At 37.1% G+C, this 24224-nt stretch overlaps 2 protein-coding genes across 3 annotated transcripts; both read left to right on the top strand.

The window, feature by feature from the left end:
• The first annotated feature begins 606 nt into the window (after window positions 1-606).
• LOC21384843 (putative lipase YOR059C) lies at window positions 607-7185 on the top strand. Of its 2 annotated transcripts, none has more exons than XM_024164540.1 (10): window positions 607-1059; window positions 2222-2289; window positions 3990-4060; window positions 4227-4469; window positions 4575-4738; window positions 4831-4910; window positions 5008-5060; window positions 5138-5255; window positions 6416-6513; window positions 6758-7185. In XM_024164540.1, exons 1-10 carry the CDS (start codon window positions 923-925, stop codon window positions 6827-6829), a joined length of 1104 nt encoding a protein of 367 aa, XP_024020308.1. In that variant the 5' UTR covers window positions 607-922; the 3' UTR covers window positions 6830-7185. The 2 variants fall into 2 exon arrangements, with proteins under 2 accessions (XP_024020308.1, XP_010094795.2); XM_010096493.2 differs by having other exon boundaries at window positions 613-1059; window positions 4855-4910; window positions 6758-7184.
• A 3630-nt stretch (window positions 7186-10815) lies between these two features.
• On the top strand, window positions 10816-23369 carry LOC21384842 (ATP-dependent 6-phosphofructokinase 4, chloroplastic). The gene is made up of 14 exons (XM_024164542.1): window positions 10816-11232; window positions 11359-11405; window positions 11503-11542; window positions 11643-11705; window positions 11789-11926; window positions 12030-12188; window positions 12307-12360; window positions 12449-12517; window positions 20631-20760; window positions 20882-20922; window positions 21348-21572; window positions 21734-21782; window positions 22144-22298; window positions 22646-23369. The coding sequence occupies exons 1-14, from the start codon at window positions 10972-10974 to the stop codon at window positions 22823-22825; spliced, it is 1611 nt and encodes a 536-aa protein (XP_024020310.1). The 5' UTR covers window positions 10816-10971; the 3' UTR covers window positions 22826-23369.
• Window positions 23370-24224: the final 855 nt, after the last annotated feature.

The following is a 24224-nucleotide window of genomic DNA, read 5'->3' as shown; positions in this document are numbered from 1 at the left end:
TGCCTATAAAAAATTTAATATTTTAGATATGCTGACGTGGGTACATCGCAAGAGCTTATCTGACTGCACCGGACCGACCGTAGAGGAACATTCATTTTATGCTGGAAAGTTTTCAATTTCACCGCCCTTTGTATATAAATCATTCATAAGTTCTTCTCCACAAAAAATATAAATAAATGAAAATAAAAAATATTTCGTATAGTCGGCCCATGTCGGCGTGTGTTTTGTATAAGATTAATTTCATTTTTTGTCGCTGCATTACATAATTTTAAAATATTATCAATTACATCCTGAATTATGCTTCTTATCTCATGTTTGACCATTCAATAATAAAAATCATTTGAAACTCAATAGAATTAACAGTGTAAACTGATTAGTAAAACACATTTTAGATAAATCACACCTTTGAAAGCAACAAAATAGGTAGAGAGAACACATTCTTTAAAAAAAGTTTAATTTTTTAAGCCTAATTTGTTTAAAATATGCTTAATTAACCAAGCATGCGAGTGCTTGATTGTTAAATACCGTCGAATTGTTAACCGCTTTATGACAGAAGGACTAGCCATAAGATAAGAAACATATTTAGGGTCTAATTTATAATATTCTAAATAATTGATATTAACCCCCATTTCAAAAAAAAAAAAAAAAAAAGGCATTAACCCTTTTAAATAATCAGTTTTCCTTCGCTCTCTGGTTTATCTCCATGTACTCCCACACCCATCTCGTTTTCTTTTCCGTTTCCCACGTTTTCTCGCGCTTTCTCTCTCTTTCTCTATCCAATTTTCCCGAGAAACCTCCAACTACCGTTCCTAGAAAACTCCGTTTTCTGTTTCCATCTCGATTTTCCGATTCCCTCCGATTTTCCTTCCGTTCCAATTTTAATGCCAAGAAAGTGAGAGACACCGAATAACCGTTGATATTTATGGAGAACGGCGTCGTAGGGAACGGAATTTGCTCGTCGGAGTCGGTTAATGGAAGTCGCGATGTTTGGAGCTGCAAGTTCTCCGATTCCGGTTCTGCTGATCATCTCGTTGTCATGGTCAATGGAATTCTTGGAAGGTCTGAAGCTTTTCATCAATACCATTTCATATTGTATCTATATTTTGAAAAGGAAATTGATTTGATTATATTGGTTTTTGATAAAATTTATAGCTTTTGTTTTGTTGGATGAATTCTTATCTCTTTTCTGAGGTTTAGTTTGGTAATTTGAGAGAATTTTTTTGCCTTGTAACTTATATCTTAGTTTCTCCGAGGAAAATACCTGATTATCGTCATATTAATGACCTTTTACTTGCTGTTTGACTTAATCCTATCGGAATTGTAGGTTCCATGTTTTGATCGCTTTGATAATCTGGAATTAGATGCCATACAAGTAGTCTTATTTGCTTTTACGTGGAAAGATGTGATTTTTTTTTTCTTCTCCAGTGTTTTGCTTCATCTCCGGCATCATATCTATAGTTAAAGCATTCATCATAGTTAGAAGTTCCAGCTCCGTATCAAGATCGTGGTCAATATTGTGGCTTGTTATCTAGGAATTTGTTCAGATATACTCTAATGAAAAGAATATAAGAGTTTGTCCCTAGGAATTTTACCAAATAAGATTGTCCAGTTCCTACTGATCACTAGTTCGAAGATTAGAAAATGTGGCGTAGAGTTCCAGTTCCAGGGAAAGATGGTCAATCTCTTCTTTATGGTGGAGGTTTATTTCGTTTCAAGAGTTTTGGGGAGGCAAGGGGAGACGGATTGGATAAAACTGCGAAAGTCGTATCCTCATTTTCTTTTTCATTGTGTATCTTGTAATAGATTATTAATCTAGGAATGTTATATTTAGTCTGAACATTATTGTTTTTCAGCTTAATGTCCTCGGAATCCAGGAATCATGTTTAATGTTCACCAACGTTGTCTCAATTTCTTGCAGTAGAAACGAGTCTTACTATAATGCTTTTCATATTTGGATTCTTTCCTCTTCTGGAAACTTAAAACATTATGTTAGGATCTTGGTCGCTTTCAAGGAATGAAAAAGTTCTCAACACCATGCTTAATGCGATTTCGTATTGTGTGATTTGGAATTTTAGTTTCTTTTCATTATTTGCCTTGCATGGAAATGGAAGTATAGAACAGAGTATGACTTTCTTCTCTGATGAGAATTCTTGGCTCTTCCTTACCCACTTTACTTCCGTTGATTGTTTATAATATAATGGTTTACCATTTGCTTGTGCAGTGCCACAGATTGGAAGTTTGCAGCGGAGCAGTTTGTTAAAGCACTCCCTGATAAAGTCTTTGTACTTTGTAAGGAGCTCTCAATGGGTTTTGTGATAATATATTATATATTTGGTCAAGTTCTAACAAATTTCTCCTCCTAAAACCTGCTTCTCAGAGCATTGTCCAAAGACTTTCATTTGTTCACTCCCAAAATAATAGACTCGGGCTATTTCTCACAAGAACAGAAACAATTGATTGAACTGAAAGCTTTATTGAACTGAAAGATTCAAGAAAGAGTACAAGTAATTTCCAGTAATTCGAGTGACTGGTCACTCTCCCCTGCTTGGAGACTCTCCAAGACTCTTTTTCCCTAAAACAACCCATTGATCAGATTCCCCACTTTAACATCTAAACCCCTTATTTATACTACTAACCTACTCTAGCCAACTGCTAATCCAATTCTAACAAACTACTAACTTCTCTAACCAACTAACAAGTTCCTATCATTACTCCCGCCCCAAACAAACACCTTGTCCTCAAGGTGTAAGTCAAGAAATTGCAGCCGAATGACTCCACTTCCTTCCCATATCGATGAGCTTGAATCTTGGAACGTCGAATGGAGCATTGACTCTAGGAGAGTCAAGCTCAGCGGTGACGAAGGCTACAACAGAGAGGCTTGGAACCATGAACTCGGTAGCGACGATCTCAACAACAATGGTTCCTAAAGCAGTGAACAAGAGAAAGGTTGGGTTTTGGAGTTGCAAACCCACCAATTTCAAGTCTGCCATTTGCAAACTTCCTAATTTGAACTCCAGGCACACCAATTTCTGCATACCCTGCCCCAAACTCGCTGAAATTTCGAGGGTGAATTCCAATTGCACCAAAATTAGCCTCAATCTTGCTGGAATTAGGAAGTCTAGCCCCAACCTTGCTGAAGTTGCCCTGTCCACACAGGCAGACCAAGACACAACCCTAATTTCACCAGAATTCACGCCTAAATTCCATATTCTGGCCCAAACACGTTGGTGTTGCGAGGCCCATCCCCAATTGCGCGGAAATTAGCCCCAATTGCGCTAGAATCTCGGCATCCAATCCAAATCCGGCCGGAATTTCGGAACCCAGCCCAACCCTTGCTGGAGATGCTCTAATGCAAATGAGTTTAATCATAGAGAGTCAACTAAGCAATATCCAGATCAATACAAAACAAAGGAGGCCCACTTTAGCTGCATTCCAGTTGACCATGCTCCATATTTTAGCTAAATATATGTTATCTCCATATTTTAGCTAAATATATGTTATTTTAATATTTATTGAATTTAAAATATGAATAGCTTTATTGAATTTAAAAAAGAACCTTTGCATTTATTACAGTTGAAAGAATAAAATAATATAAAAAATTAATGGCTAGTCTCTCCATATTAGCTATATTTAACTAGCGTGAAAGGTAATCCCTAAAATAGCTAACCATTTAGCTAATGGCCGGAGCGGAGAAAAGCAGAAAAAAAGAAGCTAAATCATTAGTCATTTTGGCTAAAAACATGAAATGGTTAGCATGGTTGGAGTTGCTCCTATAGCCTATGTATACAGTATTTACTTTGTGCCAGATTTACCAGCCAAAACCCAAAAGTAGTTGGTTTTAGGTTTTGCCATCATATATGGCCTACTTTAACATATATGTAATTGAAAGTGAAAGTTTTACAGCTTTAATTAATAAGACTCACTTGAAATCTTTTGGAGCCTTCAAGCGTGTTTGCATATTGTACTTAAGTTAATTAATATCTTTGCAGGTAGTGAAAAGAATGTCTCAACGTTGACTCTAGACGGTGTGGATGTCATGGGTGACCGATTGGCAGAGGAGGTTGCTATCTTCTTGAAATCATGAAACTAACCAATTTTATGTGTGTATAAATATATATACATATGTGTGTGTATATAAATATATATGTATATATGTGTGTGTATATATAACCCGAAAACATTTTGACTCCACCTCTATACTTTCTGACTGAATATTTGAACTGTAGGTTCTCGACGTGATTCAAAGAAAGCCAAATCTAAATAAAATTTCATTTGTTGCACATTCAGTGGGAGGATTGGTGGCAAGATATGCAATTGGTAAACTATATAGACCCCCTAAACTAACAACTGTGGAGGATTCTTCAGTTAATGAGTGTGATAAAGATTCTAGGGGTACAATAGGGGGCTTGGAGGCCATGAACTTTATCACTGTTGCTACACCACATCTTGGTTCGAGGGGAAATAAGCAGGTAAAAAAAATATGCCTTGTACATGCAATCTTTTTCCCTCCTCCTGTGTTTATCTGTGTTTAGAAGTCATTGTTTCAGCTATTCAATTTGAGCTGCTTCTTATAGGTACCCTTTCTCTTTGGTGTACCCGCATTTGAAAAAGCTGCAAGTTGCGTTATTCATTTGATATTTAGGAGAACAGGTCGACACCTATTTCTTACTGATACGGATGAAGGAAAGCCCCCTTTGCTTAAGCGCATGATTGAAGATTATGATGACTGTTATTTCATGTAAGTTTCCTGTGTCCTCTGCCCCTAGTTTTAGTGTTTATGGTATATTCTTTCAATTACTTCAGCAGTAATTCTGAATCTCTTATTAAAAGAATGACATATAAGTCATTATGCAGGTCTGCGCTGCAGACATTCAAACGTCGGGTTGTATATTCAAATGTGGGCTATGACCGTATCCTGTTCTAGATAGTTATCATTCTTGTGTAGACTCTGTCCCAATTCTTTTTGAACTTTTTATATCATGTTTTCCATGATGAATCCTTATTAAGATATTGTGGGCTGGAGAACATCTTCGATTAGACGCAATGTTGAACTGCCAAAGGTATTGCTATATGTGAGAATCTTGTTATTCAAGCTATTTGGTTGTCATTGGACAAACAAGGTTATTTTTATTTCCAGTGGGAGGATACTGTGAATGAGAAATATCCGCATGTGGTATATGAAGAACGCTGCAAGGGTTACGATGAACAATCTGAAACAACTTCGGTGGAAGATGATGGCTCCGACAAGATTGAAGGTATTATTATTTATTCATTTGTTTATATATTTTGTGTATTTTTTTCCCAATAACCTAATTATGGGTCCAATAGATTGTGGGTCTTGTTATCCTGGTAACATTGCTCACCCAAGTTAGGCATAGACGGAGTGACATTGGGACCAGTGGGGGCACAGGCCCTCACAAAAAAAAAATAAAAAAAATAAAATAAAATAACGCTCCTCTAACTTCCATGATTATACTCTTTATACCGGTATTTGTGCCCCCACTGGTATACTCAGATACTTTTTTTTCTCTTTTTCTGAAAGCCTGCTCTTTTACATTTGGGCTTTCTTTGATTTTTTTTATTGGGCTCTAATTTTTCTTTTCGCTGGTTTTTTATTGGGCTCTAATTGATAACTTGCTTCCCAATTCACACGGTAGAATTACAAACCGTAAAGATATTTATAATATTAATATATAATATTAATGAAAGACATTTTTGATAGCATCGATAATAAAGTTTTATGCAACAGTACTAAAAGATGAGAACTCGTCAAGAACAATTGTAATGTGAACTTTAATAAAATTTATTGCAAAAAAGTATTAGAAAAGCTACTTTATTTTTATGTTGTGTTAATTTATAAATTTTATGCTTATTTGTGCCCTCACTGAATTAAAAGTCTGGCTGTCCTTGATGTTAGGCGCTGTTTCTTTTTAATTCTTTTCTCCTTCCATGAGGTTTACTGGTTTGATTAGGTTACTTTCTTTATCCCATTTGTTAATCATCTCTTGTGTCGGTGTATTTGTATGTTTTTGAAACTTGGTTACCTGCTATCATTTTTGTGCGTGTCAGCAATGTGACTGTTCGTGTGGCATATCTTTTGCATATCATATAATCTTTAGACAGTACTCACTACTCAGCACAAACACCCATGAATTTTTGGGTGGCCAAAACGCACACATTCTCAGTCACTCAGCTATGTAGGTTTTGTCTATCAAGTCTTTTGAAAATCATTAAAAGACCTTCACTTAATCCTATCTTCAAATACGCATAAACAAGCAGTATTGTCTCTTATGTTGTCGTTATTCTGTATGGTCTGACAACTTGTCAGTCTGCTTTTGTTCTGGCTTGATTCTTTTGTTTTATATTGATGGTGTGTACATTTACTAAGATTTGTTGACTGGATTTTACACTGCAGAGGAACTGGTGACGGGTCTGTCTCGTGTGTCATGGGAAAAGGTTGATGTTAGTTTTCACAGCATCAGGCATAGGTTTGCCGCTCATAGTGTCATTCAGGTCCTCTCTCTCCCCCCAAATGTCTCCATTGCTAATTAGTAATTAGTTCATGTTTTTTAATTTAAGTGATGTTCACATGAAGGGATATCATAAGCTCGAGAGCATTCTTTTTCATCTTTCTCTGAAGTATTCAAATCTACTTGAGCTTTTGATAAGCTCGATTTCGCAGCTCTAACTTCTTTTTAGAACCTCAATCAGAAACTATCATTCTGTTTTCATGGGAATTGGTGTGACCATTTTACAGGTGAAAAATGAAAGCGTGCATATAGAAGGTGAAGATGTTATCCGCCATATGATGGATCATTTTCACACTTAGATCCAATAATTTCCGGAAGTAAACGTACCAAATACGACGAGTATGCTTGTTGCATCCCAAATCCTTAAGGCCTTAACCCTTAACGGCAGTCATTCCCAATCAATGATTGCAAACACAACGTAAAGTGTGATCAAGCCAAACATTTGTTCATTCATTGTCCTTTGAGACACTTGAAACATGCAAACAGCATATGATATATAACAGTCCAATTTTTTATCAAGGTAAAGAAATGTTCAGTTTTAGTTCCTTTTTTTTTTGGAAGTCAGTTTTAGTCTTTTAGAGTTATTTCGTTATTGTCATAAAACAATGTGTGTGATGTTTGAGGGAATGTCAGGCGACTTCATACTAAAAAATATATTTCCAATTGTCATAAATTTAATAATAGCAACGATACTGTTGGCTAATATATTATGATGGATCACGTTATTTAGAGAAAAGGCAATTATCTTGATACTCTCTTCACTGCACAATGTTCAGTGATTCAGTGAAGATAGTTAAGGATATGATTGATATGTTAGTTATATCAATATTTCTCAGTAGAAAGATATGATTGATATGAAGTTATATCAATATTTCTCAATCCTATTTCTCAATTGATCAATTACGAGATGTTTTCTTAATAATTCAAAGGGGGATTCTCTGGTACGCCGGCACAGGTGTATCGGTCGACTAGGTTTTTCTAATTTGAGGTCTGTGTACTTTTTTATTTTTATGTAATTTTATGCAGATTTAACGGATAAAAAACCTGATCTACTGGTATGTTGACATATCGTAAAAAGTCTCTTAAAGAAAAAAGTAAGAGGTGACATTTAAAACAATTTTTAAAACGAGGAATTTTTTTCTTCTTTTTTTTTTTATAACTTTTGAATATATTCATAAACAAGTGTATATATATATATATATATATATATATTTAGGCCTTTCAAGGAGAACCTCCTTACAGTAAGATTAGTTTATGGTCGTTGAATTTGGTCAAACTCATCAAATTAAAAAGGTATACAAAATCGATATTTTCTTATACAAATTTAACAATTGAAAACATAGCCTTTTTAGTAGTTTATTCAAAATCAGGAAAATACAATCACTAATTTAGATGCGAAAGACCGCAAAGCATTTAGCAACTCAATCCCAACTATAGATTGGAACCACCAGTAAATTCGATTGAAATGCTCTAGGAGGTAATACTTGTATCGAATTCCAAAGAGAGGAAATCAAAAAAGCACACAACTAATTGAGCACGTAAATGGTTCTTTTAAACACACTACAATAGTAGGTGAATAACTCCGATCGAATGAGATCGAGAGAGTAAAAGCACTGGGACCTACCACAACACCGCAAAGAAAAACTTGCAGACTAGACTTAAAAACAACACTGAAAGTTAAGGAAACCAACCCCGGAAACAAACAAAACAACAAAAAAACAAAAAAAAACTCACTAAAACTAAAATGGCGGAAATATCAACACCTTTATTTGACAAGCACACAAATCAAAACAAAAGGGCAAAGGCCAAATGACACCACCGAATCTCCAACGACAAGTCGACCACCGCTGTAGATAAGCAAGGGAGCTGCAATGTTGCAAGCAAGCCAAAGAAGCACTGGAAGAAGGCCGAACCATCTCCGCCACCCATCGATACCAATTAGGGAAAACATTTCATCCATGGAGCCGCCAACCCACTGAAGCCGAAACCCCATAACACAATAACACTAAGACACTGGCACGCCCCTATCCTGCAATAAAAAGCGCGACCCTTCCACCTCCTCCTCCATCTCTAGCCGTTGCACTGCATCACAAGGGGCATAACTTTGTCGGCGTACGGATGTGCCCAGAAGCGGCAACCAAGCACACACCAAAAAAATCCCTCCCAACACTCTTTTCTCCCACCCAAACAACAGCCCTGTCGACCCCTCGCTGGGAGGATCCACGCCATGACACTTAAGCCGCCTTCTATGTGGCCGGGAGTCTAACCAAGCTCAAGGGTAGTGCCAGACTCCGGCCCTTGGTAACTTTTTGCTAAACGGCAGCAAGAAAAGCAATGGGTAGAGAAGAATAAACCCTAGTGGCGCAAAGTTCTTTAGTAGTTTATTTTTTTCAGTGTTCCAATATTTTTTTTTTTGAGACTTTCTTTATTATGGCTTGCCCAATAGTATAAGGGGGCGTTTGGTATGCAGGAATCAGTAGGAATCATATTCCTAGGAAAGTAATGGAGGGTAATATGATTCTTAAGAATAATACATTACTGTGTTTGGTTCCATACAGGAATCTTTTTCAAATTCCCAGGAATATTACATTACTGTGTTTTGTTGTTCGCATGGAAGAAGATCTATAATAATAATAATAAAATAATAATACTATTATTAATATTAATATTTTTTATTTTTATTTTTATTAATATTAATAATATAATAATAATAAATATAATAATAATAATAAAATAATAATACTATTATTAATATTAATATTTTTTATTTTTATTTTTATTAATATTAATAATATAATAATAATAAATATAATAATAATAATAAATATTATAATAATAATAAAATAATAAAATAATAATAATAATTATTATAATTATATTATAATAATAATAATAATAATAAGATTCTCATGATTTTGAGATTCCTGGAAATTTGAATAACATCATGTTGGGTGGTATTCAAATTACCTTAAATGAGGGAAAGTGAATCCCATGGTAATCACTTTCCTGGAAATCTAAAAATTATAATTCTTGTACCAAACATGATAATATTGCAGATTTCTATTTCCATCCTTAAGATTACTGCATACCAAACGCCCCATAAATATTTAATGATTGGATCTAGTTAAAATAACATCAGATTAAAAAAAATATGCAAAATAATGATATGATGGCTAAAAATAGTGAATTATCAATAATTTATTTTTTTTATCCTATCAAAGAAACTAGTTTTTTTTTTTTTTTTTTTAGAAAAAAAGTACATATGTAGATATAGAGTTGTAAATATGTTGAGATACAATTAACGGCAACGAAATCTGTTGTATAACACAGTGGGGATATATCTAACTCTCTCATAAAGAGCAGGCTCCACTTATGAGATCCATGTAGGACCCCTTGTGGTGCCCACTTTCGTAATAGAGTGGGGCTATAATCACACAAGAATAAATGTGATTACTCAAAGAAATACAATTCAGAGTCTTCAGACAATGTTTGCAGTTTCATCGGAAACATTTGCTTAATTCTTATAATTTACAACGTTTGCGGGCCCTCTCGTGCAGTTGGATCTTTTTTTTTTGGCACTAAAAAAAAGAGTTTTTTTAATAATACGTCTTAAAATTGTTAAATTTAATCAAAATTATATCAAATTAAAAATATACAAAACATATATATTTTGACACAAATTTAATAATTAAAAAATAAAAAATTACTAATTATCTATTTTTAAAGCGATTATTATAAAAAGTCTTTTTAAAAAGGAAAAAAAAAGTTAACCGAATGCTTTTGGCCATTTCCTCAAAAAGAAAAAAAAAAGAAAAAAGAAAAAAATGTGAAAATACATAAGTCAACGCATTTGCAGTCAAACATCATTCCACAATAGGCCATCCGTCTTCCAGGTCAACCTCGCTGGCGTCGACCGTACCCTATTTCACCTCCACCTTTCTTCCCCCAAAAAATATCATATTCAATTTTGCGTCTCCGTCTGTCTAATTTATTAATTTAAGTTTTTAAAACTCATTTAGTTTATTAATTTAAATTAAAATATAATTATATGTAAATTTTTTTTCTTATAATAAAAAATAAAAAATAAATATTTTTTAAAATTTTTTACTGTTTATTATAATAAAATTTAAATTTTAAATTTAAATCGATAAAATAAATAAATTTTAATTTTAATTAAAATATTATTTTATATGAGAATTATTTTATAATAAAAAAAATAAATTTAATTAAGTTTTTTACTTTTATCTAAACTCGTCCATCAGTAAAATGAACGGTTTTGGGAGACATTTCCTCCCAAAAACAACTCTTCTGCAACAAACATCCCCTTCTCCGATTTTCCATTTCTCTAAAAAAAAAAAAAAAAAAAAAAAAAAAAAAAAAAAACCTTCCTTTCCTTTACCAATTGCGATTCCCTCTCTCTAGAGACATTCCCAGATCTCCAATGGAATTTGCAGTTTCTTCTGGTCTCTCCAAATCCTCTCCTTCGCTTCCTCTCTCCATCCCCACGGTTCGCTCCAAATCGAAATCTTCAACTCCTCCTTATCTCCCGAATCCCTTTTTCAAATCCAGAAGCTTCCTCAGATTTCCTCTCTTTTCCCGCCAAAACAACCCGATCCGTTGCCAAAGCTCTTATCAAACGCCCGACGACGGTTTCGTCCTCGAAGATGTTCCTCATTTGACCAATTTTCTCCCTGATTTACCGGTAACTTTTTTCCTCTTTTCTCTCTTTTTGGAATATATTGTTTCCTATTATGGCGTTTTATATATGTGCTTCTGATGGTGTTAAGTTCTCTTCTATTGAAAAAAAGAAAATTTTGTTTTGAACCAGTCATATCCAAATCCTCTGCAAAATAGCCAAGCCTACGCGATTGTGAAGTAAGTTTTATTTTATTTTATTTTTTTTTATCATCTCCGAGAATTTGGTTTTCTATAGTTCATAAATACATTTAGCTTTATACTTTGACTTTCATAGGGAAACTTTTGTGAGCCCAGAAGATGTGGTTGCAGAAAGAGTAAGTGCCCGGAATTTATTTTATTGTCAATTATCAGTGAATTGTGATGTGATGATCTTTATTCTTTGCTTAAATGACGTTTTAATGTGTTTGGATTTAGATTGTTGTTCGAAAAGATAGCCCTAGAGGTGTGCATTTTAGGCGTGCCGGGCCTCGAGAAAAGGTACTAATTAGTCTAGAAGTAAAATTCTTTCATGTGGCTTGATGGAAGATTAACCGAAAAAAGGATCTTTCCGTAATGCTTAGGTCTATTGCAAGTCGGATGAGGTTCGTGCTTGCATAGTGACTTGTGGTGGTCTGTGCCCTGGGATTAACACTGTGATAAGGGAGGTAGTTTGTGGCTTGAACTATATGTATGGTGTCAGTGATATACTTGGAATCGAGGTGACTCCGATTATCATTTTGCTATGTTATCCTTCTATATCTGTTGCAGTTGCGGTTCAGGAATTGTAGACCTGTGTTTTGATAACTAAACAACCTTTTTCAGGGTGGATATAGAGGCTTTTACTCTAGAAATACATTGAGATTGACACCTAAAGTAGTAAATGATATCCATAAACGTGGTGGCACTTTTCTTCGCACTTCACGAGGAGGTCATGACACCCAAAAGATACTTGATAACATACAAGACCGAGGAATAAATCAGGTAGGTATACGTTGTCTTGTGTCTGATTATCTGGGTCATTTACTTGTTAATACTTACTAGGAAAAGAACATATGATAAGGAAAGGAATAACAACACGGAGTTGTCAATATGACCGTAGGTTTACATCATTGGAGGTGATGGAACACAAAGAGGAGCAGCTCTAATATACAAGGTGATAGATTCCTCAAAGGGAAATTTGTTTATTTCAAACTAGTCTTCATGGCTATAGCAGGTTTTGACATGAATATATTTTGTTCAAGGAAGTCGAGAAACGTGGTCTTCATGTGGCAGTTGCTGGAATTCCCAAAACAATTGACAATGATATTGCTGTAAGTTCTGATGAACCGGCATTTATTTCAAGTATTCACGCTTGAATTTAGCTTCAATTACCCAAGTTCACTGGTTCATTGGCCGTATACCTTTTTCTTAGTCTTGAGATGCTGGGAGTATAGAAAATTCCTAATTTTCTTGTAGAAGAGGTGCTGAGATTCTTCCTAATTAGGAGAGGATATTTGACTTTGTATTGTTTCCTTATTTATAGATTTTGTTTCTCTATTTTAGGGATTAGATTAGACCTCACCAAGTCTATATAATCCCTGTACAATTTCTCTGAAACTATGAAGGAAGAAAAGATTTTTTCTATCTTCCATTGCTTACATGGTATCAGAGCCACGTCTCTTTCTTGAAAAATCAGCCTTCCAATCCTTCATCCGCAGCCTTTCAATTCCCTCTTTCTTTATTCTCTTATTTCCGTAGTCTAAATGGATTATAGACTAGCAATGACCGGCCAAAAAAGAGACTCCTCTGCAGCGGGTGATAGTCCAAGTGTAGTCGGTGCCTCATCAGAGAATGTGCAATCGGGTTCAAGAGGGCCAACAGTTAGCGGAGGAGCAAAGAACAGTGCTAACAATTTCTTTTGTTCAAGTATGCCCTTCCAATTGACCAACTAAAAACTAAATGGCCGGAACTACTTGGAGTGGGCTCAATCGGTGAAGCTTGCTATTGATGGTAGAGGGAAACTCGGCCATTTGATCGGGGAAATCACAAGACCGGCTGCAGGTGACCGAAACAGTGGAGATCTGAGAACTCTCTTGTCACGGCTTGGTTGATTAACTCGATGGAACCAGCCATTGGAAAGTCACATATGTTTCTGCCAACAGCCAAGGATGTCTGGGAGGTTGTACATGAGATGTACTCGGATATTGAGAACTTGTCTCAGATTTTCGAGTTGAAGACTAAGCTATGGAAGGCTAAACAAGGAGATAGAAACTTTACAGTGTTCTACAATGAACTTGTAACCTTGTGGCAGGAGTTAGACCTATGCTATGAAGACGAATGAGAGTGCCCAAATGACAGCATCTGGCCCAAAAAAAGGGAAGAGAATGACCGTGTTTATGTCTTTCTTGTAGGGTTAAATCAAGATTTAGATGAGGTTAGAGGTTGGATTTTGGGGAGAAAGCCGTTCCCATCCATTTGAGAAGTTTTCTCAGAAGTTAGAAGAGAGGAAAAGAGGCGGAAAGTGATGATCGGGAAAAATGAATCGGAGGCAGAAGGTTCTGCACTTATGTCCAAAGGGGCCACGGTTGAAGGAGAGGAAAAAAATAGCAAAACGAAGCCTTGGTGTGATCATTGTAAACGACCATGGCATACTCGGGAGACATGCTGGAAAATCCATGGTAAACCGAACAATTGGAAGAAAAAAATACCTGGAGATGACCGTGCCTCTCAAGCTAATGTTTTTGAATCAAGGACCGAAGCTGCCTCTGGAATGCCGTCGTTCACAAAGGAACGGATAGAGCAAATCTGTAAACTTCTCCAGTCTCAAAATCTCAATAATTCAAATCCTTCTTGTTCTCTAGTTCAGAAAGGTAATCATCTCATAGCGTCTTGTCTCAGTGTTAATTCAAAAGATTATTGGATAATCGATTCTGGAGCAACGGATCATATGATTGGATCATCAGAATTTTTTTCTTCATATAACCCTTGTTCAGGAAATCAAAAAGTCAAAATAGAAGGTGGTTCTTTCTCAGCAGTAGCTGGGAAAGGATCAATTGTTATTTCTCCTTCTTTGACACTCCATAATGTTCTTCATGTCCCCAAGTTGTCATATAATTTGTTGTCGATCAGTAAAATAACCGTTGATCAAAAGTTTTAGGCTAATTTTTCTTCTTTCGGTTGTCAATTTTATGATTTGATCACGGGGAAGACGATTGGCAATGCTAAGCAAGTTGAAGGTCTATATCTCCTTGAAGATGGATACGACTTGAATAGGCAATCCCAGAGAACTTGTCTCAATTCTATTTCAATTCCTAATGAGAATAAAATTATGTTATGGCATTTTAGGTTAGGACATCCAAGTTTCTATTATTTGAGACATTTATTTTCAAAGTTTTTGAATAAAAATCCATCTTCATTTCAATGTGAAATTTGTGAACTTGCCAAGCATCGTCGCACTTACTTTCCGGCACAATCCTATTAGGCCACAAAATTTTTTTCTGTAATTCACAGTGATGTAATTCACAGTGATGTGTGGGGACCTTTAAGAATAAAAACAATCATTGAAAAAAGATGGTTCATCACATTCATTGATGACCATGCTCGGATCACATGGGCGACTTTACTCCATGAAAAATCGGAAGCTGAAAATGTGTTACATTATAAAATGATTCAAACACAGTTTCAAACTCAGATTCAAGTTTTCAGAAGTGATAATGGCAAAGAGTATTTCAATGAGATTCTGGGGGATTTTTTGGGGCAAAATGATATTGTTCACCAAAACTCATGCAACAACACTCCACAACAAAATGGAGTTGCTGAGAGGAAAAATAAATATCTTCTAGAGGTAACAAGGTCTTTAATGCTTTGTAATAATGTTCCTAAATATTTATGGAGTGAAGCTGTTCTCACATCTACATATCTGATTAATAGAATGCCTTCAAAAATTTTAAAATTTCAAACCCCTTTAAATTGTTTTAAGGAACATTTTCCCTCCTCTCGGCTCTCCCATGATCTTCCCCTTAAAGTCTTTGGTTGTACTGCATTTGTACACATTCATGATATCAATCGCGGAAAACTTGATCCTAGAGCAAGAAAATGTGTTTTTGTTGGTTATCCGGGTACAAATGTTTTGATCCAATATCCAAAATTTTTTTTATCTCCATGGATGTCACCTTCTTTGAAGACAAATCTTTTTTTAAAACTCGTCTTCAGGGGGAGACATCTAGTGAAGATTCTTCGTCTTTTAATTGGTTATTGGAAGATTTTTTACCCAATAAAAAGGGGAAAAACAATGAATTTGAGACCATGGTAAACATTGAAAATGAAGATATTTCAAATAATGGGAATCAACCTTCTGTGCCATTACAAAATCAAACTCAGGAAGGAAGCGAGATGTGTGCGAGGCAAGATGGACCTTGCTTTAAAGGGAAAGTCTATTCAAGGAAATATCTAGGACAACAGAAAAAGACTGACGACTTGGAGCATGGCCAAGAATCTAACTTGGGAACAAATCCAGAGGGTGAAAATCAGTCAAGTAAGTCTAGTCCTATTCCTTTTGAGTCTGAGTCTTCTGAACCGAGTTCTATTCCAGAGTCTGATGAAAATTTGAATCTTCCCATTGCTCTTAGGAAAGGCACTAGGATGTGTACTAAACATCCGTTGTATACCTTTTTATCCTATGAGAGTCTGTCTCTATCATTTCGGGCATTTACCTCAAAATTGTCTTGTGTTGCGATTCCAAAGAATATACAGGATGCTCTAGAAGTTCCTGAGTGGAGGGAGGCAGTCCTTGAGGAGATGAGAGCTCTTGAGAAGAATACAACTTGGGAGAAAGTGGATCGTCCGGAAGGGAAAACACCAGTTGGGTGTAAATGGGTGTTCACCGTGAAGTACAATTCTGATGGATCTCTCGAGAGATATAAAGCTCGGTTGGTTGCCAAGGGGTTTACACAAACCTATGGCATTGATTACTCAGAAACTTTTTCAGCAGTTGCTAAGTTGAATACAGTAAGAGTGTTACTTTCTGTTGCAGTTAATCTAGATTGGTCTCTTCATCAGTTAGATGTTAAGAATGCCTTTCTTAATGGAGACTTAGAAGAAGAAGTATACATGGAGGCTCCCCCAGGGTTTAGGGACAACTTCAGGAAGATTTGCAGATTGAAGAAGTCCTTATATGGACTTAAACAATCTCCGAGGGCCTGGTTCGACAGATTTGCAAGATTTGTAAAGTCTCAAGGGTTCTTACAGGGGCAGTCAGATCACACTCTGTTCATAAAGATTTTTGCAGAAAGTAGAATTGTTGTCTTGGTTGTGTATGTGGACGATATTGTTCGCACTGGTGATGACACTGAGGAAATGGACAAATTGAAGAAAAATCTCTCAACCGAATTTGAGATTAAAGATCTAGGTTCTCTGAGATACTTTCTTGGGATAAAAAAAGGGCATAGTAATTTCTCAAAAGAAGTATATTCTAGATCTCTTGGAAGAAATCGGTATGAGTGGATGCAAGCCTTCAGATACTCCTATGGAGCCTAACTCAAAACTTGGAGAGATCCGGGAAGGAATTCCGGTTGATACAGGCCGATATCAACGTCTAGTGGGAAAGCTGTTCTATTTATCCCACACTCGACCAAATATCTCTTATGCCGTTAGCATGGTAAGCCAGTTTATGCATGCTCCCTATGAAGAACACTTGGAAGCTGTTTACAGAATTCTGAGATACTTAAAAGGAACTCCTGGAAAAGGATTATTTTTCTAGAAAAGTGATCAACGAAGAATTGAAGTCTATACTGATGCAGACTGGGCATGTTCCGTGACTGACAGAAGATCCACTTCTGGATATTGTACTTTTCTATGGAAAAATTTTGTAACATGGAGAAGCAAAAAACAGAATGTGGTAGCCAGAAGTAGTGCAGAAGCAGAATATGGGGCAATGGCTCAAGGAATTTGTGAGATACTTTGGCTGAAGAAGGTGCTGGAAGACCTCCATGTACCTGTAGAACTACCCATGAAACTATTTTGTGATAATAAAGCAGTTATCAGTATTACTAATAACCCAGTTCAACATGATCGTACGAAACATGTAGAAATTGACAGACACTTAATAAAGGAGAAACTTGAAGATGGAGTCATTTATGTACCATTCTTACCAACCACTCAACAAATTGCAGACTCCTTCACCAAGATTGAAGCAATGTTGAAGTGGCCAATCCCGACTGCGTTGCGTGATTTGAGGGGCTTTTTGGGGTTGACGGGATATTATAGGAAGTTCGTGGCTGGATATAGCCACATCGCAGGGCCCTTAACAAATTTACTTCGAAAGGATGGGTTTCAGTGGACTGAGGAGGCCGAACATGCTTTCTCTTGTTTAAAAAAAGCTATGTCTTCAGTCCCGGTTTTAGCTCTTCCGGACTTTACAAAACCGTTTGTGCTTGAAACGGATGCTTCCGGGTTTGGCGTTGGAGCAGTGTTAATGTAGGATCAGCGGCCCATTGCATATTTTAGCCAAGCCTTGTCGTTGTGGGCTCAAGGAAAGTCGGTGTATGAGAGGGAATTAATGGCTATTGTGTTGGCCGTGCAAAAGTGGCGTCCGTATTTGCTGGGCCGCCATTTTGTGATTCGCACCGACCAACGAAGCTTGAAATATTTGTTGGAACAACGTCTGGTGAGTGTGGAGCACCAGAAGTGGCTTACAAAATTGTTGGGGTATGATTTTGAAATCCAATACAAACCCGGATTGGAGAATCGTGCTGTGGATGCACTTTCTCGTGTTGTTCATCCGCCAAAATTGAGTGCTTTGCTAGTTTCCTCTATTGTAGACACGCAGGCCCTGCAGCAACAGGTTTTGCAGGATGAGCAGCTTGGAAACATTGTCACGGCTTTACAAACTCAGTCCGAGGCTTACCCTGGTTACTCTCTAGTACAGGGGTGGTTAATGTTTGGGGGCAGGATGGTAGTGCCTAGGGACTCGCCTTACATTCTTAAGTTGCTTCACGCATATCATGATGGAGTTGTGGGAGGTCATCATACCGCCGCTTGTCCGCGGATTGGTTTTGGTGGGGGATGAAATAGATATAACTTCATATGTGGCTGCGTGTGATGTTTGTCAGCGTTGCAAGGCTTCAAACTTAGCTCTTAGTGGCTTGTTACAGCCACTACCCATTCCGGACCGAGTGTGGGAAGATATCTCAATGGATTTCATTGAAGGGTTGTCTCGTTCGGAAGGTTTTGATTCGATCTTAGTCGTGGTGGATAGGCTTAGTAAGTATGGGCATTTCATTGCTTTGAAGCATCCTTTCACAGCTGAAGTGGTGGCCAGGGTTTTCATTCGAGAGGTGGTCCGCCTCCATGGGGTTCCGCGTACCATCGTATCTGACCGTGATTGTATATTTCTCAGCCATTTTTGGACGGAGCTTCACAAGCAGATGGGCACGACTCTTGCACGCAGTACCGGTTACCATCCTCAGACGGATGGGCAAACAGAGGTGGTGAACCGGTGTGTCAAGACTTATTTGCGTTGTTTTACATCGGACAAACCGGGAAAATGGCACCGGTGGTTAGCTTGGTCCGAATATTGGTATAACACCTCTTTCCATACTTCGGCACGCACTACTCCATTTCAGGTGGTCTATGGCCGTGCTCCACCTCCACGGCTGCATTATGGACTTGGAACGCCTGTTGTCGACTCGGTGGATCAACAGTTGCAGGACCGGGACGCCATGCTGGATTTACTAAAGTCTCATTTGCTCCGCGCTCAGCAGCGCATGAAGGCAGTGGCTGATGGTAAACGTCGGGATGTGCAGTTTGGGGTGGGAGATTTGGTTTATCTCAGGCTGCATCCTTATCGTCAGGTGTCCTTGGCAGGTCGTCAAAATGAGAAATTGAGCCCACGTTTCTATGGTCCTTATGCTATCACTACACGGGTTGGCCTTGTGGTGTATCGTCTTGCCTTGCCAGAGGAGGCTGCCATTCATCCGGTTTTTCATGTTTCTCAGCTATGTCGTGCTCTGGGCCGTGATCAGGCTGTGTCTTCTATTCCCCTTCAGTTGTCAAGTGATTTGGAGTTGCGCGTTGTACCAGAGGCCGTACTTGGTATGCGCCAACGTGTGACAGGAGGCCATTCTGAGTCTGAAGTTTTGACTGCTAGGAGCAGCTTCTAGAGCATGAGGCGACTTGGGAGTCATACGAGGCTATCGACCGCCAATTTCCTCATTTCCACCTTGAGGACAAGGTGCGTCTTTAGGGCGGGAGTATTGATAAGCCTCCGGTGCGTTTTACTTACGTACGGAGGAGGATTCGAGAGAGAAATGGGGGAAATGGGACTGGAGTAGAGGTTGACAGTGGGGTTGTGAGCCAGCAAGGAAAGGCTTTTGGGGAAGTTGAGCTGGATTGTCCAGAGGCTGAGCTGGCAAGTTTGGGGGGAGGCTGAGAAGGGTGTTGGCTTATAGCCAGTTGGTTAGGCTGTAGTGTTAGAAAGAGTTAGTTACTAGACAAAGATTTAGTATAAATAAGCTTAGCTAAAGCATATTAGAGGTATTCAATTACTTTCTCTCTAAAACGTCTTAGACAATTGGATTAGGAGTGCAAGGGGTCTCTCGAAAACCCCCATACCTGTCTCTGTTTTTCCATTCCTGTAGTTCTGAAGAACTTCCACCAGTAATACGACGAATACGCTCGAGATTGAGCTTGTTGTGTGCAATCTTCTGTGTTGTTCGACTTTAGCGGACTAGATTGACTTTCGATCTTATCAATATGTTTACAAAGGCACTGCCTGCAGGGAAGTTTCAGCACTGCTTAAAACGACTTAATGTAGTGGAATCAAGGAAAATTGATCAGATTGTAGGAGAGAATGAATAAAGAACCAAGGTGGAGATTGTTTTGAGTTGGTTCTGTATTCAATTTGTTGTGGCAGAATAAAAGAGAAAAAATGAGTAGTTAAATAGATATAGCATAGTATGACTAAGTCGGTCTTTTACTAGACAGGTGTCAAGGTCTCATTGGTTGTACTTAGTAGAATAAATAGTCAACTTGAATATACTCTGGTTAGCTTTTAGAGAGAGAAGTGGAGAGCAATTACGGGGAGAGAGAAAGGGAGAAACAGAAGGGGATTTTCTGGGGTTTTTCTCTGAGTAATTGTGGTGTTCTCTTGTACTCTTTGTTTTCTGGAATAAAGATTTGTGTTTTCTGGATCTGCAACTGTCTTCTTGCTGTGAATGCGTTCTAGGGTTAAATTCTTCAAGAAATTAGGGAGAATTATTAACAGATATGTATTCCGTTCTCCTCAAGTTCCACAATCTTGCATTGGTCATATTTAATGTAGCTCCAATGAAAACTTTGTTGATGTTAAAAAAATATAAGAGAAAAATTTTTGTTTTATTTCCTTTTTTCCTTCATCATCTAATTGTTTTCGTCTTCATTTACTGGGATAATGTAATTTTCATATAGGTTATAGACAAATCTTTTGGTTTTGATACTGCTGTTGAAGAAGCTCAGAGGGCTATTAATGCTGCACACGTTGAGGTTGAAAGTGTGGAAAATGGAGTTGGAATCGTTAAACTTATGGGCAGATACAGCGGTAAGTGATTGAAGTATATATTCACTTCTAGGAGACTGACCGAAATGTATGTTGCAGATTTCTTATCGTTCAAGTAATGCATTGATGTCCTCTCTTTCACTTTCAATTTTTTGTTTGGCAGGATTCATTGCTACATTTGCAACTTTGGCAAGTCGAGATGTGGTAAGAATTTAAGATCTTATCTAGAGTTCACAGTATATTTAATTTTGAAGGTGGAGTTCACGGTATATGTATACCAAATCTGAAGGTTATTTCCCTTCCCAAAAAAAAAAAAAAAAATCTGAAGGTTATTGGATTAATATCTGTCTGCATACACAAGACAAACTTTGATGTGATGAGACAGTCTGAAATAGTAACTGAAAAATAGGACTTACTAGGTTTTGGTCCAATTGTTCTTGCCGTTAGATGGTGGCATGGTGCCATCAGGAAATGTACTAGGTTTTAGTATTTTTTAGATCTCATTTACAGCTCTAGATTACATTTTTAGTTAAAACACAAAATTAATTCATCGATTTGCTAGTTAATTGCTAGGAATATTTTTAATACGGATTAGAGGTAACAAACAATTGTTATTCTTGTTGTGACAGGATTGTTGCTTGATTCCAGAATCTCCATTCTATTTGGAAGGCCGGGGTGGGCTTTTTGAATTTATTGAACAGCGGCTTAGAGACAATGGACATATGGTAATCGTAGTAGCTGAAGGAGCAGGGCAGGATTATGTTGTTAAAGACATGCAGGCGATTGCCGAGAAGGATGCATCAGGAAACAGGCTACTCTTAGACGTTGGTCCATGGCTATCTCAAAAGATTAAGGTATATATCTTTATCTGAGTTTGGCCGTTGTGAATGCAGGGCACCGGAAGTTATTGTTTATGTTATTGCATATATGTGTATGTAATATGAAGGATTATATTACTGCATATTACTTCTTTAATCCTATTGGTTTATTTATATATCTACATTACATGCTACAGGATCATTTTACGAAGGTTCAGAAGATGGCGATAAATATGAAATACATAGGTATTTTCAAAATAGCTTGTGCGATCTTTTTCTCTTTGGCACTGCTTACTGCTTTTCATTTTGTTAACAGTACCCGCCGTCACTTATACTATAATGATTGAGAATCCTCAAAAATGTTAGCTGATCCCACTGTTATAATCTAGGGAAATTTCCTACAGATAGTCAACATAGTCGTGCTAAATTATGTTTTAGTAACGATTCAATATTTCTTTAGCAACTAGTAGCGCTTTACATGTTTAGTTAGTCATTTAAAAGTTTTTGCAAATAAATTTGAGAAAGGTCTTCTTCTTCTTCCCTCTTTTTTATTTTATTTTATTTTTATTTTTATTTTTATTTTCATTCCTTTATCTTGTCTTTACAGACCCTACTTATATGATTCGTGCTATTCCAAGTAATGCATCAGACAACATCTACTGCACTCTTCTTGCTCAAAGTGCTGTTCATGGTGCCATGGCTGGATACAGTGGCTTTACGGTTGGACCAGTGAACAGCAGGCATGCTTACATTCCAATCTCTGTAAGAACTTCCTCTCATCTGTCTATCATGCTTGTTTTTCAACTAGCTGGTTTTACTACTTGATTATATTGTTTCACTACTATTAGCCAATTCAGGGTAGCTCAATTGGTGTTTAGTAGTGTTAAGATACCGGAGACTAGAAATAAAAGTGCATGGAAAATTGGTATTGACCATTATTATCATTCATTTTAAGCAAGTGCATCATCTGTTTGCACTCCCCTAATTTAATCAAACTGCTATAACATAGTGAAAAGAAATTCTCCTGCCTAGAAACAGTAGGATGTCTTTAGTTGCACAAGAAAACAGTTTAGCAGTCTTGTTATAACTGGCATGTTATTGCATTGCAGCGTGTGACTGAGACGCAAAATACAGTCAAGTTAACAGGTAGGACGTGGGCTAGGCTTCTTGCATCCACGAATCAACCCAGTTTCTTGGATTCCAATGAAGTGTCGCAAAAAAAAATTGATGGAGAGACCATCGATGTGATCAACAACAACACGAGCATTGCTTCTTCAAAGATTCTTTAGAGCTCAGCTCAAATTTAAACTCGACCAGCTTAATAATTGCTTGGGATTTATAGACACCTGTTTGGTCCTGCTCAAATTCAGAAAGAACCAGCTGGAAATATCTTTGCGTTTATTACAAAACAATAAACTTATTGATAAATTATGTTTATTACAAAACAATATCAAACTTATTGATAATGAAGGCGGGCCTTGGGACCGTGGTGGGAGCGCTTGCGTTTGCACCTGGGGTCCAAGGTTTGAATACCGGAAACGGTCTCTCCTTTGGGGGGTAAGGCCGCGTACATATGGGATTGAGCTTTCCCCCGAGCCTGTCATAGTACGGGAGCTTCTTTGGCACTGCGGTCCGCCTTCGCCTTCCATACTGCTTGGTATAAAATGCATGGACAAATTGATTGTAAATAATATCTTATAGATGCAATGTGAGTATATGAATCTGGACATTACGAAACCAATATTTTGATTCCTTAACTGTAGTTGAAGCTCCAAAAACACATCTTTCTTTCTTTCTTTCTGGTAGAATTTAGTAGATTAATTTCTCCAGTCTTTCAAGCTTGTTAGTTGTAATCTCATGAATGTAACAACACATGAATGTAACGCACTCATCGAACACTTAGGCTGTGTTTGGTAAGAGAAAAAGAAAACAGGAAAAGCAAGAAACGTATTATGGTTTAGGTGAGCAAAAGATGACCCTCCTATTGTATTTTGAAAGGATCCCTCTCCTAATCCCTATATTAGGAGAGACTAAGATTGCCAAATTTAAGGTTTTTTAAAGAATTTGAAACGTTTCACCCAATCCGTTTCTTCATTCCTTTTCCTCTTGCCAAACAATCTTCTTACCCACAAGCTATTGGGAAATTGTAGTTACAGATGGGCACACTCACAAATATGAAAGTGCAGTTTCCTAAGAAGGCAGTGTGTTTTATGTTTGTGTAAGCATGTGGGTGAAAATTTGAATTGCGGAAGTATTTTCATTGACAAAGGAGAAATAGCAGGACAGATGAACGAAGGAAGCTACCAAAAAAATTAACTACAAAATGAAACGGCCCTAACAAGAAATTGGAAAACAAATAGAGGATGGGCTTCAAAACAGACTATAACAGCTCTATACGTATTAGCTGGTATATATAACTGTATCAATACGGTGTCTGTATGTATAACTGCAAAGACAAATATATATATATATATATATATATCGATATTACGTTCATATGTATGAGGTCATCTGGATAAAGGCAGCTGACGACGTCAATAAATTGAAATTTGAAAGAAATGCTTTTTAACAGTGTCCCAACTTGTGACTTGTGTTAAGTCCAAACAACTTGCGTCTGTGGCCATCATCAAGAGCATTTTTCATGTCCCAAGTTGCCCTATGCCTATGGGATACATTGTATATGCTTTT

This window comes from Morus notabilis, unplaced genomic scaffold (genome assembly GCF_000414095.1).
Source record: "Morus notabilis unplaced genomic scaffold, ASM41409v2 Scaffold4939, whole genome shotgun sequence".
NCBI lineage: Eukaryota > Viridiplantae > Streptophyta > Magnoliopsida > Rosales > Moraceae > Morus > Morus notabilis.
This window is presented reverse-complemented; position numbering and strand designations above follow the sequence as displayed.